Source organism: Moschus berezovskii, chromosome 11, assembly GCF_049115385.1.
Source record: "Moschus berezovskii isolate FMDL1 chromosome 11, NW_MosBer_1.0, whole genome shotgun sequence".
NCBI lineage: Eukaryota > Metazoa > Chordata > Mammalia > Artiodactyla > Moschidae > Moschus > Moschus berezovskii.
The window spans coordinates 28680449-28698201 of NC_142470.1; the positions used below are offsets into that span (position 1 = coordinate 28680449).

Sequence of the window (17753 nt, forward strand, 5' to 3'; positions counted from 1 at the left end):
CTCCAGGGTACCCAAGGCAAAGCTGGGCTGGAACCTCCCGACCCACACAGAGAGCAAAGACACAGGATCATAGAGGGGCTCCACCTTCTCTGGCGGCTGGAATGCCAAATGCCAGGGTACTGATCCTTTTCCCTCCTTGGGGACTGGACTTGGCTGCCCTGCATGGGCAATGCAAGGCGCAGGGCAAGGCATCTCTAAGGAACCTTCTCTTGTCTTGTCATCAGGGGCTCCAGGCTGCAGCAGGGTGGGTCCAATTTCCAGTGGCTCCAGCTGGTAGAATCCAAGACTGACTTCCTAAGTGGCATCCCAGTGCGCCAGTGTACGTTCCCAGGTGACTTGTTAACTTCTGTCAGCAGAGGTGCTTTTGAGAGGTGTGGTGGCTCTCACAGGCACTGGGTACAGACTGCCTCATCTTCAGAGCCGTCAGGAGACTACCTGGGACCAGGAGGGAGCTCCCGTTCTGCAGGTATGCAAGCAGAGCCTCGGTAGCAGTTTGTGAAGAGTCAGGCGTTATATGAAAAGTTGGTCCAAAGAATCCCAAATATTCTTTTAGCATCCTGGAGTGTAAAGTCAAGTGGGTCTTAGGAACCATTACTATGAACAAAGCTAGTGGAGGTGATGGAATCCCTGCTGAGCTACTTCAAATCCTAAAAGACGATGCTGTGAAAGTGCTGCACTCAGCATGTCAGCAAACTTGGAAAACTCAGCAGAGGCCACAGGACTGGAAAAGTTCAGTTTTTATTTCAATCCCAAAGAAGGGCAGCACCAAAGAATGTTCACACTACCGCACAACTGTACTCATTTCACATACTAGCAAGGTAATGCTCAAGATCTTTCAAGTTAGCCTTCAACAGTACATGAACTGAGAACTTCCAAATGTACAAGCTAGGTTTAGAAGAGGCACAGTAACCAGAGATCAAATTGCCAACTTTCGTTGGATCATAGAGAAAGCACAGAAATTTCAGAAAAACATCTACTACTGCTTCCTTTCTGAAAGAGATGGGAATACCAGACCACCTGACCTGCCTCTTGAGAAACCTGTATGCAGGTCAGGAAGCAACAGTTAGAACTGGACATGGAACAACAGACTGGTTCCAAATAGGAAAAGGAGTGAGTCAAGGTTGTATATTGTCACCCTGCTTATTTAACTTATATGCAGAGTACATCATGAGGAATGCTGGGCTGGAAGAAGCACAAGCTGGAATCAAGATTGCTGGGAGAAATATCAATAAGCTCAGATATGCAGATGACACCACCCTTATGGCAGAAAGTGAAGAGGAACTAAAAAGCCTCTTGATGAAGGTGAAAGAGGAGAGTGGCTTAAAACTTGGCTTAAAACTCAACATTCAAACAAACTAAAATCATGGCATCCGGTCCCATCATTTCATGGTAAATTGAAGGGGAAAAAGTGGAAACAGTGGCGGATTTTATTTTCCTGGGCTCCAAAATCACTGCAGATGGTGATTGCAGCCATGAAATTAAAAGACACCTGCTCTTGGAAGGAAGGCTGTGACAAACCTAGATGGCATATTAAAAAGTAGAGACATTACTTTGCTGACAAAGGTCCATATAGTCAAAGCTACCGTTTTTTTCCAGTAGTCATGTATGAATGTGAGAGTTGAACCATAAAGAAGCCTGAGCGCCAAAAAACTGATGCTTTTGAATTGTGGTGCTAGAGAAGACTCTTGAGAGTCCCTTGGACTGCAAGGAGATCCAACCAGTCAATCCTAAAGGAAATCAGTCCTGAATATTCATTGGAAGGAACTGGTGCTGAAGCTGAAGCTGCAATACTTTGGCCACCTGATGAAAAGAACTGATTCATTGGGAAAGACCCTGATGCTGGGAAAGATCGACGGCAGGAGGAGAAAGGGATAATAGAGGATGAGACGGTTGGATGACATCACCAACTCAATGAACATGAATCTGAGCAAACTCTGGGAGATAGTGAAGGACAGGGAAGCCTGGAGTGCTTCAGTACATGGGGTCATAAAGAGTCAGATACAATTTAGCTACTGAGCAACAACAGCAAGTTCTTTCAAATCCTTGAATTCTAGGACATGAGTCAGAAACATGGTGGCCAGAGAAAGCAAACAACTTCTGCAGAGGACAGATGGGTGGCCAAGTGCTCTCCAAGGTAAGGATCTGGGGGTGAGAATGTGGGGACTGCTTCTCCCCACCCCAACTAAGAAACACCCATCCCCCAACCAGGCTGCCTTTCTGTCCCCTGCCCTGTTGGAGCCAATCTCACCTCTGCTCTCTGAGGAGGTAATAGGTGAAATCTGGAGTTCTTGGGACACTGGGGGGTGGCCTTCAGACTAATAAAGAGCAGAAGTTGGAACTTGCAGCCCCCGGTTTTCTCCCAGCTGTCTTTAAGTTTCCTGCACCAGCTGCCCTCTGACTGCTCGACAAACAGGGGACTAGGAAGCCACCCTCAAAGTGCACCATGCAGCAGGTAGGGTACAACGTTTCCAGGCCAGGAGAGATAGCTCCCACCTGTCTGGCCCACCTACCAAAGGCCCCCGTGACCCTGGAGGAAGCCCCAAGTGAGCCTGGGGTTAGCCTGGCCCTGTGGGCCCCAGGAAGCCAGCCACCCGCTCATCAGAAGGCTTCAGTTTCACGAAGTTAGGGATGGCGGGCCAGGAACTCCTGGTGTCATGTTCCCCTGTCCTCAGGGAGGGAGCTGTCTTCACTCCAGATGGATGCTCAATCATGGCTCCCAGGGAAGCCCTGAACAGGGCATGGGAGACCTGGTCCAAGTCAAGCCCTCGCCATGGGCCTGACTCACTAGGCCATCAGGTCACTTCATGTAAACTTAGCTGTCAGACCACATGCTCCTACCGGCCGGTCCTGCTCTGAGCTCCATGGCTTCTTCAGCCATGGGCAGGCCCTGCTGCTGTCGATGACAGACTATGTTCAGTTGGTGAGTTCCCAGATGATGCCAGAGGCAGGAAGGAGTCCTCAAGTCAGTGCTTTCATAAGCCTCACCTGGACCTGAGAGTTCTTTTTCTGCCAAGAATTTTCCCAAGAGCTTTCAGGGCAAGGCGGGACCCTCTGCCTCTCCACTGGAGCTGAGGAGAGTGTTGCAGGTCACACCCCTACGATCCCATCTCCGCTGTGGGCAGCCAAGGGTGGGCAAAGACAGGGTGACTCCAGGCTTTGCCATTCACCAGGTTACCTGCGGAAGGTGTTACATTTCTCTGTGACTCAACTTTCTCTGTCAATAAAATGGGAACACTAATGCCTGATGGGCTTTCCAGGTGGCTCAGTGGATAAAGAATCTGCATGCAATGCGGGAGACACAGGAGACGCAGGTTTGACCCATGGGTCAGGAAGATCCCCTGCAGAAGGAAATGGGAACCCACTCCAGTATTCTTGCCTGGGAAATCCCATAGACAGAAGAGCCTGGCAGGCTACAGTCCATGGGTTGCAAAGAGTTGGCTACACCGTAGAGATTGAGCATGCACGCAGGCACCTCACCGGACAGAGCAGTGGTGAGACTTAAGTGACATGAAGTCACTTAAGCAGTTAGCAACATGCCTGGTACTTGGTGGAGAAGGAAACAGCAACCCATTCCAGTATTCTTGCCTGGAGAATCCCATGGACAGAGGAGGCTGGTAGGCTACAGTCCATGGGGTTGCAGAGTCGGACAGGACTGAAGTGACTTAGCAGTAGCAGCTGGTACTTGGAGTACCATCATTATCATTTGGTTAATGGTAACCATTGGTTACCATCATTATTTGAGAGGAAGGAGAGGGAGTCAGGCATGACCCATCTTCCTTCTGCCCCTCTCCTTTCTGGGCTCTGCTTCAATGTGGCCACTGCTGGTCAAAAAGACCCCTGGGCCCTGCTTCCCATCAGTTTACTTTTTTAATTTTTTGCCAGCATCAGGGCTTGGTTGTGGCACTTGGGTTAGTTGCTCTGCTGCATGTGAGATCTCAGTTAACCAACCAGGGATCGAACTGGTATGTCCTCTGCACTGCAAGGCAAATTCTCAACCACTGGACCGCCAGGGAAGCCCCCATCACTTTACTCTGAACCGTCTAACAGTGCAGCATATATTCCGGTGCATTTATGCATGTAAGTCTTTACCATCTCTTCTACCCTTACGAGAGCTCCGCGCATTTGTCCTGTGTGTTGCTGAATTCACAATATACGGAAAGCCCCCCACGGTTAGGTATTTACAGGAAAGAAGAATAGAGGAATGGCCAAATGATGAAGAAACGCATTACTGTCTGACTTGACAGACCAAGAAACAGGTGACAGTGGCTAAGGCCTGGCTCAGGCACACATATGATGGGTGGGGGCTCCAGCAGCAGCACCCACCCCCAGCACTCTCCTCCAGAGCCTTCCAGCGCCTAGAAGCTGCTGCTTTCTCAGCCATCATCACCCTCAGTTCAGTTCAGTTCAGTCACTCAGTCGCGTCCAACTCTTTGCGACCCCATGAATCACAGCACGTCAGGCCTCCCTGTCCATCACCAACTCCCAGAGTTCACTCAAACTCATGTCCGTCGAGTCGGTGATGCCATCCAGCCATCTCATTCTCTGTCGTCCCCTTCTCCTCCTGCCCCCAATCCCTCCCAGCATCAGAGTCTTTTCCAGTGAGTCAACTCTTCGCATCATCACCCTAGGGATCTGGAACAGACTGGGAGTGGCGAGGCTCCGAGCCCCCTCTGTGCCCACCTGTTATCCTGGATCCACACCAACTTCCTGAATTGAGAATCTCCCCGTTTTACAGATGAGGACATTCAGTCTCAAAGGAGCGTGCTGTCCCTGCTCCCCTAGGGACAGCAAGGGCCCAGGGATTCCAACCCACTCCTCATTCCTAAGCCCCCAAGTGACCTCAAGGCAGAGGTATCATGCAATCAACAAAGGTTTATTTGGGTTCTCGCCTTCACACAATTGGAGGAACTGAAGCCCAGACGATGCAATGGGGTCTGGTTGTTAACAGCAAACCCAGGACAAGAACCAAGACTACTGGACTACAGCTCAGAGATGCCAGAGTGCACAAAGCAGGGTCGTGATGATATGCAAAACATCTAAAGACTGTTCGCCGTTGCTGCAGGAGCCCAGTCATGGCCTTCACAGAGACAGCTGTGGTGGAGGGGCCACTACGGTGACTGATCAGTGTCTCTCTCTAGGGGGTCGGTTCTGCCAGACAGCCTGCCTGGATTCCTGCGGGGCCGCTCTGTACCTGCACCAGCCAGAGAGGAAGATCCCTGACCACGGCCTTGTCGAAGCTCTGGGTCCTTGGCCCCCAAACCCGGTTGGGTTAATGCAGCCCCAGTAAACCCAGCCCCCCCACTGCCCTTCCTGCCCAGACAGTCCCACGGAACCTCGGGCTTTTACCCCCCTCTGTCCACCTGATCCGCTTGCGGTCTGACCCCTTACCAGGTCTCTCCTGCCCCCCTAAATCCCGAGTGGTGAGTGCTCCAAAGTCCCACGCTGAGCGGGCACTGCATCTTCGCAGTGGCCGGCAGGATGATGACTGGTGAGTTCACTTGGGACGAAGCAGCGGGTACAGGGGAGCTCGGGAGCCTAGGGCCGTCGGCGGCCCAGGAGCTCCATGAGCCGGGCATCCTCCGTGGGTCAGAGCGCGGCGGCTGAGAGAGAGCAAAACTCCTGCGACTTTGGGTCCCGAGGCGACGCATTGACGCTGATCACCTACTCAAAGAAACCGTGACTCGCTGCCCCCGTCTAGATTTAAAAGAGCTAGCAAATAGGGACAGGGGAGCCTGGTGGGCTGCCGTCTATGGGGTCGCACAGAGTCGGATACGACTGAAGCGACTTAGCAGCAGCAGCAGCAGCAAATACAATGTTAAGAGAAAAAGATGCGCCTGCCTGCTACGGAGATCGGTCAGGTTCCGGCCTTCTGTCCGCCCACCAGCAGATCGTCCATCCGCTGAGCCTTCCGGCCCTCTACGGACCGATGTCCCGGCTGCTGGTGGAGCTGAGCCGACACCCATACCTCTCTCCCTGGCGCATCTCCCTGAGATGGCGGCCTCTGGGACCTACCCCTGCCGGCTGCGCACTCAAGAGCCCCGCCACCCTTACGAAGGCGATCTTGGGCGCCCCCTCCATCCTCCTTGCTACCCTCCAACCCAGCTCGAGAACCGCGGCCCGGGAAGGAATTACAGAGGCGTCTCCTTCGCCGAGGCTCCCGGGGAGGCAGGCGGGCGGAAGGGGTCTTCACTGTCCGCACGCAGATGAACTTGAGCCGCTCCCGCGCGGGAACCCCCTCGTCACCCCGAAGTTGCCTTCGTAGTTCCTGAACTCCTTTAAGATCCTGGCGCCCGTCTAAGCGCGCGTTCCGCACCCCTACCTTTGCTGGTTCGACAGTCGTCCTCGTCCAGCTGTCTTTCCGGCCCGTCCTTTCAGGCCCCTAAGCCTCTCTTCCCTACCGGGCCTCTTTCCTGCTCCCGCCTCCCTCTCCGATCTTTGAAGGCTGTGCCAGGGTAGCGAACCGCGGGTCCCGTGAGCAAAAGTGCGCTTTGGCGGCGACCCTGCGCGCCCTGTGGCCTCTGTGAGCCCTCGTGGCCTCTTGGTGCGCCCTGGCCACGGAATCATGGCACTGACCGGCGGGGCGAGCCCCTCCGCCGCCCCACCTCCGGCGTCTCGGGCGGAATAGGAGCGGGGAGGGGGCGGGTGGTTCTCCGCAGGGGAGTGGGGAAGGAGCTGGGCGGGTACGCGCGAGGCCTCTGACTCCCGAGGGCGCATCTGGCCCCGGGCGCAGCGTGGGCGGAGGGAGGGTGGTCCCCTGGCCCCAGGGAAGCGAGGCGGGGCCCAGGTGGGTGGCGGGTGCCTCGGGTCGGTGACACTCGCCCGGCGAGAGTGGGGACGAAGAGCCTCGGGTGGGATGAGCAGGCTCCGGCCCGGGGCTCGCCTCTAGGCCGGAGTAGGGGGCGCGGCGCTGAGGCTCGAGCATTCAGCAGGGGGCGCTGCTCCGGGCGTTGGACGGGGGTGGGGTGGGGTGGGAGGGGGGCGCAGCTTGCAGCGCACACTTCCCCCATTATTAAACATTATGTTCAAAAGGCGCCGGGGGACTTCCCGAAGCCACGGAGCCCGCGCCGCCCGCCCGCCTGGCCCTCGGAGCCCATGGACCTGAGCGCGGCCGCCGCGCTGTGCCTCTGGCTGCTGAGCGCCTGCCGCCCCCGCGACGGGCTAGAAGCGGCCGCCGTCCTGCGGGCGGCGGGGGCAGGGCCGGCCGAGAGTCCGGGGGGCGGCGGCGGCGGCGGGACAACCCTCGCCGTGGCTGCGGGCGCCTCCGCTGCCCTGGCCGCCGCGTCTCCCGGGCCCCGCGGTGCGCGCCGCGCCACGGGCTCCGGCTTCAGGAACGGCTCCGTGGTGCCGCACCAGTTCATGATGTCGCTTTACAGGAGCCTGGCCGGGAAGACTCCGGCCGGGCCAGTCGCCGCCTCCACCTCGGGATCTGGCCGCCACGGCCGCGCGGACACAGTCACCGGCTTCGCGGACCAGGCGACCCCAGGTACTCTGCCGTTACCGCGCCCGTCCATCCTGTCTTGCGCCCCAGCACCATTCCCCTCGGTGTGGCGGGGGTCCCTTCGGTACCCGCACATCCCAGGCTCAGGTGTTAGGAAGTTCTCCGAGGCCCACGCACCCGACCTCGCAGCGCCTGAACTCTGGCTAGAGCCGCAGCAGCTGGCCGGAGCCCGCGGCCCCAAAGGGCTATGCCGGTCCTCTGCCCGGGGTGCCCTGGCCCTGCCAGCCCCGCGGGTCCCTTCGAGGAGGCAGGCTGAGTTGGAGATCCGGAGAAGCAAGGAGGGGATTCCGCCCAGAGGGACTGAGCAGTGGGGGCGGCGTTGGCTGCTTGATTGCTCTGCAGCTCCCCATCATGCGGGGAGGGCCGTACAAAATGGGGGAAACGGAGGGGAACGCGGTACTGAGCGGGCATCAGACTGAAGTACAGGGCTCCGGAGAGGCTGGTGGCATCACCAGGTGAGAGAAGGGCCCTTCTCAGCAGGCTGGTCTGGGTGGAGGCGGGTGCCTGCCTGGTGCTGGGTCCCTGGGGAGGTTATGCAGAGAGGAGAGGAGGGCCCCCGAACCTGCAGGAATTCAGGCCTCTCTGGGACCAAGCACCCCACCTTGCTCCACCCTGAGCCCTCCTAAGGTAGGACTTGGGTGAGGCAGTGGTGGTTGGGGAGTGTCATCTGGATTTTATTAATCTCTATTGAAGCCATTAGAGCAGACAGATAGGGAAAATTTAACTAATTTCAGGCGGAAATGCAAGTAATTTCGGCCTTAATTCTATCCAGCCAGAGACCCAGCCTGGAAGGCAGGAGGGAAAGAAAGGCAATAGAGGTAGGAAATAAGTGCTGCTGCCACCCGGGCCCTGCCCAGGAGCCACTGTGGGGTTCTATATGCCCGCCGCTAGCCTGGGAAAGCAGGTAGAGGAGGTGCAGTAATCAGGTTTCTCCTTCCCTCCAGCATACACACAGGGTTTACACGGGCCGCTTTATTTGGGAATTCAGGGACCTTCTGGGCCCAAATGGCCCTAAAGTCTGGTGGAAATTTTCAAGCATTCTCTGAGAGCCTGGGGTGCCCCCTGGATGGGATGGTAGGGCACTTGTAGGGAGCCTGAGTCCTGGTGTGCAGACCCTGGGGAGGGGGTCTCTCAGCTGTGGGAGAGGTGAGATGTGTATGGCCCTAAGCTTGTGGAGGCACTTGATGCTCTTCCTTAGATCGAGTTGGGCCTGCAGTAGCCTCAGCCTGAGCTAAATCCCAGGAAATTTCGGAAAGGATGCAGCATGAGAATCTCAAACCAGGGAGAGGCTTGCAGGGGAAGCTCAGAGAGAGTGCTGCTGCTCCCAGAGCCCCGGGGAGACAGCATGGGGAGACTGAAGGAGCACTTTGCCCAGCACCTCTCCTTGCCTTCTGCTCTGAGCCTCCACTCAGAACAGGGCTGCCTGAGGTCTCCAGAGGCCGGGGCAGCACCCACACTTTGGCCCCCAGGAGTCGATGGCTTGGCGTCCAGTGGTTGGTGAGCAACACTCCAACAGTGGGGGGAGTCTGCACAGTCTCTTCGCGTTTGGGGCAAAACGAAACCATATGATCTTCTTCAAAGGGAGCTCCTTATCTGCTGCTTGGTGGAATTTCAGCTTTTTGCTTTCTTTCCGAGCCCCCAAAGAAAAGAAATGTCTACGACCAGAAGTAAAATCCCAGAGGCCGAGTTGAGTCCTAACGGAGGGAAAGACTAGGTCTGCGAGGGGACCAGCGGGCCCTGGCGGGGAGACCAGTCGGTCCTCTGCCTTCCCTGCAGCAGGGCGTCCCGGCAGCTTTAAGCCCTTCCCAGAAAGTGGTTTGCGCTCCTTTGCCGCCTTTCCCCTCTGTCGGAGGTGGCGGAAACACTGGGAGAAGCTTAAGCCTAGAGTTCCCCATTTCGAGCAGGGGCTGAGCCGGGCCCCTATTTGGGCCTCAGTCCCTCTCCAGCAGAGCGAGGAGGCTGGATGCTGGAAAGGGTGTCTGCAGCCCTGCGGACGCGTGCCCCTTCTGGACGAATCTCGGAGGCCTAGCCTGCATGGGAGATCGTGTCCGGCTGGAATGTCCAGGCAGGGCTAGGGAAGAGAAGCCGCAGAAGCAGTTTTCAGGGGACAAGAACTTTTGGTTTTCGCCCAACCGAGACTCTGAGACTCTCCTGGCGGATAAGGAGGGCCATAACGAGCAGTCCACGCACGACTTCTGATGCTCCCGCCAGGCCTCTTTTTCTGCCACAGGCCGAAAGTCTGGCCTCCGCCCTAGTCTTCGAAAACCCACGGCTCTGGGGCAGGCAGCCGAACTGTAGGAGCCGTAAGGCTTGGGTCTCGGGTGCCGACGAGGTGCACGAAGTTGGTTGGGTTGTCGGACATCATTTAGCTCGAATCAAAGCTCACATCCCGATAACCTGAGCGACGGCTCCCTCTCTTTTGGGCCAGGCTGACGGCTTTCGGAGTGGAGCCGAGACGTGCGAGTGGGCGCTGGCCCCCGCGAGCCTTGCTCCCACATCCAGGACAGTCGGGGCTGTTTGCAGTTAGGGGGTGCACGCTTCGCTCTCACTCCCGTTCTTTCTCTGTCTCTGCTCGTCCCCTGCAGACGAATCGGCTGCCGAGACGGGCCTGAACTTCCTGTTCGACGTGTCCAGCCTTCCCGACGCAGACGAGGTGTTGGGCGCGGAGCTGCGCGTGCTGCGCCGCGAATCGGGGGCGCGGGGCCCCGGCAGCGCGAGTCCCCCGTTGCTGCTGCTGTCCACCTGCCCCAGCGCCGCGCGCGCCCCGCGCCTGCTGCACTCCCGGGCCGCCGAGTCCCTGGACGCCGCGCGCTGGGAGGTGTTCGACGTGGCAGACGCCTTACGGCGCCACCGCCGGGAACCGCGCCCCAGCCGCGCGTTCTGCCTCTCGCTGCGCGGAGTGGTGGGTTCGGCGCGGGTCCCGCTGGCACTGCGGCTGCTGGGCTTCGGTTTGCGGGGCGGCGGCGCGGCGGCGGAGGAGCGCGCGCTGCTGGTGGTCTCCTCCCGCACTCAGAGGAAGGAGAGCCTGTTCCGAGAGATCCGCTCCCAGGCGCGCGCGCTCGGGGCCGCGCTGGCCGCGGAGCCGCCGCCGGATCCGGGACCCAGCATGGGCTCGTCGACCGCGGTCATCGGCGGCCGCAGGAGGCGGCGGACGGCGTTGGCCGGGGCGCGGGCAGCTCAGGGCAGCGGCGGGGGCGCGGGCCGGGGCCACGGGCGCAGGGGCCGGAGCCGCTGTAGCCGCAAGCCCTTGCACGTGGACTTCAAGGAGCTGGGCTGGGACGACTGGATCATCGCGCCCCTGGACTACGAGGCGTACCACTGCGAGGGCGTGTGCGACTTCCCGCTGCGCTCGCACCTTGAGCCCACCAACCACGCCATCATTCAGACGCTGCTGAACTCCATGGCCCCGGATGCTGCGCCAGCCTCCTGCTGCGTGCCCGCGCGCCTCAGCCCGATCAGCATCCTCTACATCGACGCCGCCAACAACGTGGTCTACAAGCAGTACGAGGACATGGTGGTGGAGGCGTGCGGCTGCAGGTAGCATGCGGGCCGGCTGGGCCAGGGCGGGGGCAGCCGCGCCACCCAGGGACTCCCCGCTGAAAAGCAGCTTGGGGCCGAGCCTGTCGCCTAGCCGGGGTGCGCGTCCGAGTCTGGCCCGGCGCCCTCGCGGAGGAGGGAGCGCGCACGTTCACATACCAGCACGCACAGACGCACACTCCTCACTCGTGCACACGTGCGCGGTGGACGCATCGGAAGGCCTTCGGAAGAGAGGATCTGACGCTACCGAATGTCACAGGTCGTGTGTATTTTGCAAACAGATATCTATTTTTGCTCCCACTGCCCCCTTTTGGGGAGAGGAAGGGTTTGCGTTGCCGTGACAGTAACTGGCACTAAATCGAGTAGAACCAGGTTAGGGAATTGGGGGTTTCAGAGTGGGGGAACTAACGGGATAGTTTAGTATGTCTCATTTCACCCCCTTTTTTTTCTGGCCAGGTGTGGGGCACAGCCGGCTGGGAGGGAGGGGGCAGAGTTCCCGGTGTTGCTCCTGGGGCAGACAGTAATGCCTTTTCTGAAAGTTTGCGTTGCATCCGCCTTGGCGGCGTCATTAACCCTGGAGAGGAACCGCTGCAAAAGGCCTCATCTTTTTCCTTTAACTTCCAAAAGTCTAACATTTCCCAGTTTTGAAAGGGGAGTTTGAAGGAAAGACTGCATTGTGGAGCTTCCCAGATCTCTGCAAAGGTCAGCACCACTTTTTTTTAAAGAAAAAATCAATTCCAATTGGGAATGATCTAGAAAGTGGAAAAAGCGATTTAGGAGGGGATAGGTGAGATGGGGGATAGGCTTTTAAATGCTGGTCTGATGGTCTGATCTGACTTGTCATCGGGGTAGAGTGGTGTCTTCCAGGTCCTGCAGCTCCTAAGCTGGCTAGACCAAGGTGGTCGTAGGGCCTTGGGGAGACGGAGGAGGAAGCTGGTGCAATGTCTGGGGACTGGGAAAGGGGGTTGCTATGACTTTCCCTAAAAACCTGCCAGGAGGTTTTTCTAAGGAGCTGGGAGGAGGCTTCTAGGGTTGGAAAGAGGCACAGAGGTGGGTGGGGTGGGCAGGCTCCTGCCAAGGACGGAGGACTAGGGCTTGTCTGCCAGGTAGGCACAGCCCCCTCCAAATGGCACCCTCGGAGTGGCCCACATGTGCTTGTGCTTAGCTATCAAGTCTGTGTCGGCTTTTGCACGCTTTCACTGTGTTGTTGCTGTAGTTTTTGGCAGTGCGATAGTAACGGGAAGTGAAGCCACACAAAAGTGCTTTTGTGAGATTTCAGCTCCCCGCAGCCCCGTGGTTCGGAGCAGGAGGAAGGTCGGTCGCTCCCCTCCTTGCTTCGTGGAGGGGCATCTGCAGTTTCGCTGCTGTGGTCCCTTCAGAAGGACCATGGTGTGAGGGCCGGATGTGGAAGACTATCCCCGGTCTCTCTGTTTGCCCCAAGAAGTTTTGCTGATAGTAGGATTGTCTGTCCCTGTGAAAGGGAGGCAGAATATGCCAGCCTTCATTTTTTCATTTGGTTCATTTCTGCCTGGGGGCCCTCTGTGGCCTGTGTAAATGATTGGGAGAAAGAAAAGAAACAGGTTGGATTCCACCTGCCTGGGGCTCCGAGGGCTTTCTTGAGAAACGCTGAAGCCCTCCTGGTCCTCCTGCTTAGGGCTGTGCTGGGCTTTCTCCTTTCGGGTCCATGAGAGGCCTTCTTCACTATATTCTTCTTGGATGCTAAGATCCAGGGCGATTTATACAAATCTTCATTCTCAGAGATCACACTCTTAAAGAGAGATTTGAAAGATTTAGATACAACTCATTTATTTAAGGGTCCCCACCTGAGTCCTTTTTATCTTTTAAAATCCCCCCAAAGGAGGAGAAAGCACATTTATAATGTGAATTTATGTGCTGTGGCTATGTAAGTAGCTATCCATAACCAGAAAATGCAAGTCTCTTCACATTAGAACAAAAATCCCAAAGCGGCTTCTGCAGTACACTTCCAGTCAATTTCAGTAACTGGGCAAACATCTATGAATTTTGCCAGAGAAGTGACACTCTCATTTTCTAAACTATGATTTGAATAGTATTTGCATAGTGATTTCTCTGAGACCTATCACAATGAAGAATTTTTTTTTTTTAAAGGGCACTAAAGTATTAAAAGTTGTGATATTAGAAGGTTTAGACAGGGAGCTGAAAAACTATAGCTAAATATTATTTTGAAGAAATTCTAGGATATTTAATCTCTTTGGACAAAAGCAAACATTTGATGCTGTGTTAATGACTAGGAGAAACAATTGGAGGGGAAGAAATATCTTGGTTTAGTCTGAGCGTTCTGTAACAGGAAAAAAAAAGTCCATTTTCTGTTTCCTCCTGTTGAGCTGCTTCCATCAAGATGTAATGGAAGTGGTGGAGGAAGTGGGGTGTCTCCCTCATCTCGAGTCCAGGCTGCACCCCATGGTGGGGGGCGTTGTTCCTAGTCAGTGACAGTCCCTTCAATGACCCCGGATGCCCTCAATGTGTTCTCTGTTTATCGGATAAAAGGAATGCCGCCTAGATTTCATCTGGAGCTGCACAGACCCACCAGGGACCACCGTGTCCGGTCTCCGGCCTCTGTATCTCAGTTAAGAGGAGGTGAACAGAGAGGATGATGTGTTTTACTTTGTAAAAAAGACAGCAAGTGGGCCATCACACGTGGAGACAGACAGATTTTTGCTGTGGAGATGTGGTTAGAATAGCTTTGTCAAGACGTGGACACAACTGGTTTGTCTGCACGGTCGGTAGTACCCTGTACTGTCGTCTGTCTTCCAGGCAGTGGGGAGCGGGCCTGAATCAGCTAGCCGGAATCTCCGGTCCCCACGGATGGGAGAATGGGCTGCTGACAGTCATGGACAGAGTGTCAGGACTGTGAGTGAAGGTGGCCCTCCTTTAGCCTGGGGTCCCCAAACTCTTCCTCTCAAAGGAGACCCAACTTTCTATATTGCTGGCGGAGAATCGAGATCCTTCAAACCGTTCTTCCTGCTAGAGAGGAGGGTTTGGCGTTACTGCCTGGGGAGCACAGGGCAGGCCAGCTGGGGCCCTCAGGGATGGTGCCGGGTCTGCCATACACCCAGGCAGTCTGGTCACTGTTGCTTGAAGCCAGACTTCTGTATTAAGGGTGACCCCAGTGCTGGCAAGCGGCTGTGCCCACCGATGCTGCTGTGCTTGCCTGGTTGAATTCTGGGTTTCCAAGCAGCAGGACTGGGTCCTCTGGAGAGGGTGGCAGGCCTTGTCAGCTTAGCTTGGGGAAGCAGGCTTGAGCTGCGCGGTTCATCCTGTACACGCTCCCCTTCGCCCTCCTGTCCTGGCTAGTTTTGTTGCTGCCATGGCAGGGGAGGGAGAAGACAGGTAGACTGTGTGATTGGCAAGTCACCCCGTCAAACCCTCTATGGGGACTTCTTCCTTGACGGCTCTCGGAGGAGGTGTCAGCAGGAGCAGAAACCTCGCTCCCATTTGTGCTCAAGAGAGACTGACTACCTTGTGGATGTCATCACAGTGTAACTCAAACCCTACAAGTCAGTTATCCTGTTTGCAATCTCATTCAAACTCAAAGCAGAAAATAACTAGGGACTGTAGACTGATCTTTTCCTTAAAGCAGAGACAGAGACTGAATGCTTTCCAAGTGCAGCTTGTGCAAAGTCCGACTCTCCCCTTGCTTGAACGTGGGCTCTAGAGAATCCAACGAGAGGACCAGAAAGCATGGCAGCCTCTTCTGGACCACACATGCTGTCGGGGGCCTTGGGGATTCTTGGAACACAGAGCTTCCTGCAGGTCCAGAAAGCAGGGCTGGCTCAGTGGGCCTTGGGCAGAGGAACTCTGGGGGACGCCAGGTGGGCTGGGCTGTTAGGTGCTGGAAAGCAGGGTCCGAGAGGGCCTAGGTTGGATCGTGCTGTCAGAAAGGGTCTGGACTGGGGAGGAAAGAGCCAGACCCTGGGGAGGAAAGAGCCATGGCTGAGTGACCCCAGAAGCTAGAGGGCAGTGAGGTGGGAAGTAGCTGGACCCCTCCACGGGGCTGTGGCCAGTGCTGGAGGCTGAGCCCACCGTGGAAGTGCCCACAGGAAGGCCACTCCATCGGGCATCTCTGGAGAAGTCTGGCAAGTCATGGGTGGTCATCTCCCTGCTCAGAGCATCAATAAAATGAGAAGCACTTGGGTCCCGTGGTTTAGAATTGTCCTTCGTCCTCAGAGCCCATTCACGTCATTCAAAGGCAGAACAGACGTGACTTCCTGGAGAAGGTTCCCTCTGACCCAGCCCCAGAGCTGGTCACAGGTGCTGTAGCTTTTTTCTGTGTGTGTGGTGTGTGTGTGGGGTGTGTGTGTGGGGGGGGTGTGTGGGTGGGTGGGTGGGTGTGTGTCTGTTCATTACACTCTTAGCCTCCATTGGTGCTTCTTGGATATTGCTCTGGTATCCTCCCAGGTCAAGGTAGGCCAAGAGTCCCGGGGGTCAGGCTAAGCTCACCAGAGCCATGACTTTTCTCACATCATGTCCCAGCTGAGGGGCGCTATCAGCCCCGCTGGAATTTTGCCTGTGCTCCAGGGTGGGTAGAGCCACACTTGGCTGAGATTTTTCTGTAACCAAGTCTTGGGTGGGGGCTCCCACACTGCAGGTACCCCTCTGGGAGGAGAGGACAGAAAAGGTGGTGGCTTGCTGCAGCCCAGACAGGGACCTGGGCTGTCGTGTGGCCCAGCTACTGGGGGTGTGACCCAGGGGCAGATGCCAGAAAAGCTATGCTTCCTCTTCTTTTTGAAACCCTGGATACCAGTAGCAGAGTTGAACACTAAGGAACATGAGAAGGGAAGAGAGAGAAAGATGCTATTTCTAACTTTTCAGACAGCTCAGCCTTTGGCTCCTGGAACCTTCGGCCCTTTATTGGAGCAGGCTTCTTTCTCCTTTTGTGCTGTCCTGGACTTTAATCTGCACCCAGAGCTTAAAACTGCACAAACAGTTAACTCCCACCGAGGCTCTGGGTTGGAGAAGCCTGTTCTGTCTGGGAAGCCACACTCCCAGTCTGCAGACAGCCAGCTGCGTGGATGCGGCTGCATGGAGAGGGTTAGAAGTCAGCCTGGTCCATCAGTGGGGGTGATTTTGGCCACGTGGGCTCTGGTCCATCATTCAGGGCTGCTCTCTGCTTGTTCCATTTGCACTTTCAGAGCTCAGCTTCTTCCCACCCACCCCGCAACTGCCTCCACCTTGTTTGCTGTGTGTGCAGAGGGCCTGGGGCTTGCGGCAGGCAGCGTTGGGAGGTTGGGGCCACCCGGGCCTCCCAGGGTAAAATCAAAGCGTGTGAGGTCATTGCAAAATCAGTTTGCATTTCAAGTCATGCTTGTACTTGTTGAAAAGTACAAATACACCCCCAGAGAATCACAGGCAGTGGCGGTGGTAAGCTTTCTCTGCCTTGGCAGACCTTCCAGGGGCAGTCTGTGGGCCCCTGCTAGTACCCTCTAGTATCTAGTCTGTGTGCTGTGTTGGCAGAAGAAATGACTAGCTTCTCTCTAACACACACACCCCTGTGGAGTAAGAGGGCTGGAGTGTTCATAGACCCTTCCCAAGAGGTGTTTCTGCAGGCAGGTGAGTCTGTGGGCAGGACAACTTGGTGTGCTACTTACTGTATGAAGCAGTTTTCACTCTTTTTTTGGGCTGGTGAACTTCCCTCTGTTAGTTTAGGGCAGTGCAGAAGCTTTTAATCTTTAAGTCAGTAATGGGATGTGAAGTAAATTGTCTAGAAGAACAAGAAGAAGCTTCGCACAGCAAGTTCCAGGTGCCTTTAGGCCTGGAGGTTCAAGACCTTCCAGACGCAGCGAGGTGTTTTTGCTTTTGCGTTTCCTTTTCACTGGCTTTGAAGATGTAGGCCAACAGGAGTGTGGTGGTGTGGAGATGTGGCCAGGTGGGCATGGGCCAGTGGCGGCCTTCTTTGCAGCCCGTTCTTTTCTTCTCTGTGCTTTTCCACCTGACCAGCAGTTACTGCATCCAAAGGCAGGGGCAAAGTATCTATCTGTTCCCAGCCTCGACTCCGCTCAGACATTTGGCTGCCAGAATCTAGAACCTCAGCTGGACCCTCCTGGGTTGAGGTGTGCTTGTGGCGGACAGTGACAAGACTCCCACCCTGTGGGGCTTGATAATGGGAGTCCTGCTGAGTTAGAGGTCAATACAAACCCATCTCTGCCCGGGAAGCGTGCCTGTCTCTTGAGGCCGCTCCTTGGGCTGCAGGATGGGGAAGAGCTATCTCTGGCTGGAGGTTTGCTGCAGCCACACACAACCATACCTGTTGTACATTCTTTGTGACGAATCTGTTTTCTCTCATGCCTCTCAACCTGGAGCGGCCCTCACCTAGATTTTTCCGGGGGTGAGTGAGTCTGAAAAGCAGTGACAAGGTGTGTCAGAGGCCGTTCCTTGTCTGCATGTTTATCTCTGAGTGACTGAAGGCTGCCAAGGGCAGAAAAAGTTGCACGTGTCCCCGCGGCTCAGGGCAGCAGGAACTTGGCTTGAGGGGAGCAGGCTGGCTTGAGGAAGGCTACACCCATTAGCAGGGCTTATTTTCTTTGCAACTTATATTTCCGGGTCAGGACCTGTGAGAGTCAAAGTCAGCCATGCAGTGCTCTGTTTCGAAAGTGATGATACAGTTCAGGGAGAAAGCAAGCTCGTGATAAAATGTGTTTTCTGGCTGGGAAGTACTCAAGTTCCAAGCCAGGAACGGAGG

At 56.1% G+C, this 17753-nt stretch overlaps 1 protein-coding gene across 1 annotated transcript; it reads left to right on the plus strand.

Moving 5' to 3' along the window:
- The first annotated feature begins 7026 nt into the window (after positions 1-7026).
- On the plus strand, positions 7027-11975 carry GDF7 (growth differentiation factor 7). Its single transcript, XM_055400290.2, has 2 exons — positions 7027-7483; positions 10084-11975. Exons 1-2 carry the CDS (start codon positions 7093-7095, stop codon positions 11037-11039), a joined length of 1347 nt encoding a protein of 448 aa, XP_055256265.2. The 5' UTR covers positions 7027-7092; the 3' UTR covers positions 11040-11975.
- The last annotated feature ends 5778 nt before the right edge of the window (positions 11976-17753 follow it).

Bases quoted from the DNA above. Each gene is read 5' to 3' on its own strand.
- GDF7 (XM_055400290.2), top strand. From the start codon at position 7,093: ATGGACCTGAGCGCGGCCGCCGCGCTGTGCCTCTGGCTGCTGAGCGCC. The intron at 7,484-10,083 runs GTACTCTGCCGT...CGTCCCCTGCAG, and splicing joins CGCGGACCAGGCGACCCCAG to ACGAATCGGCTGCCGAGACG.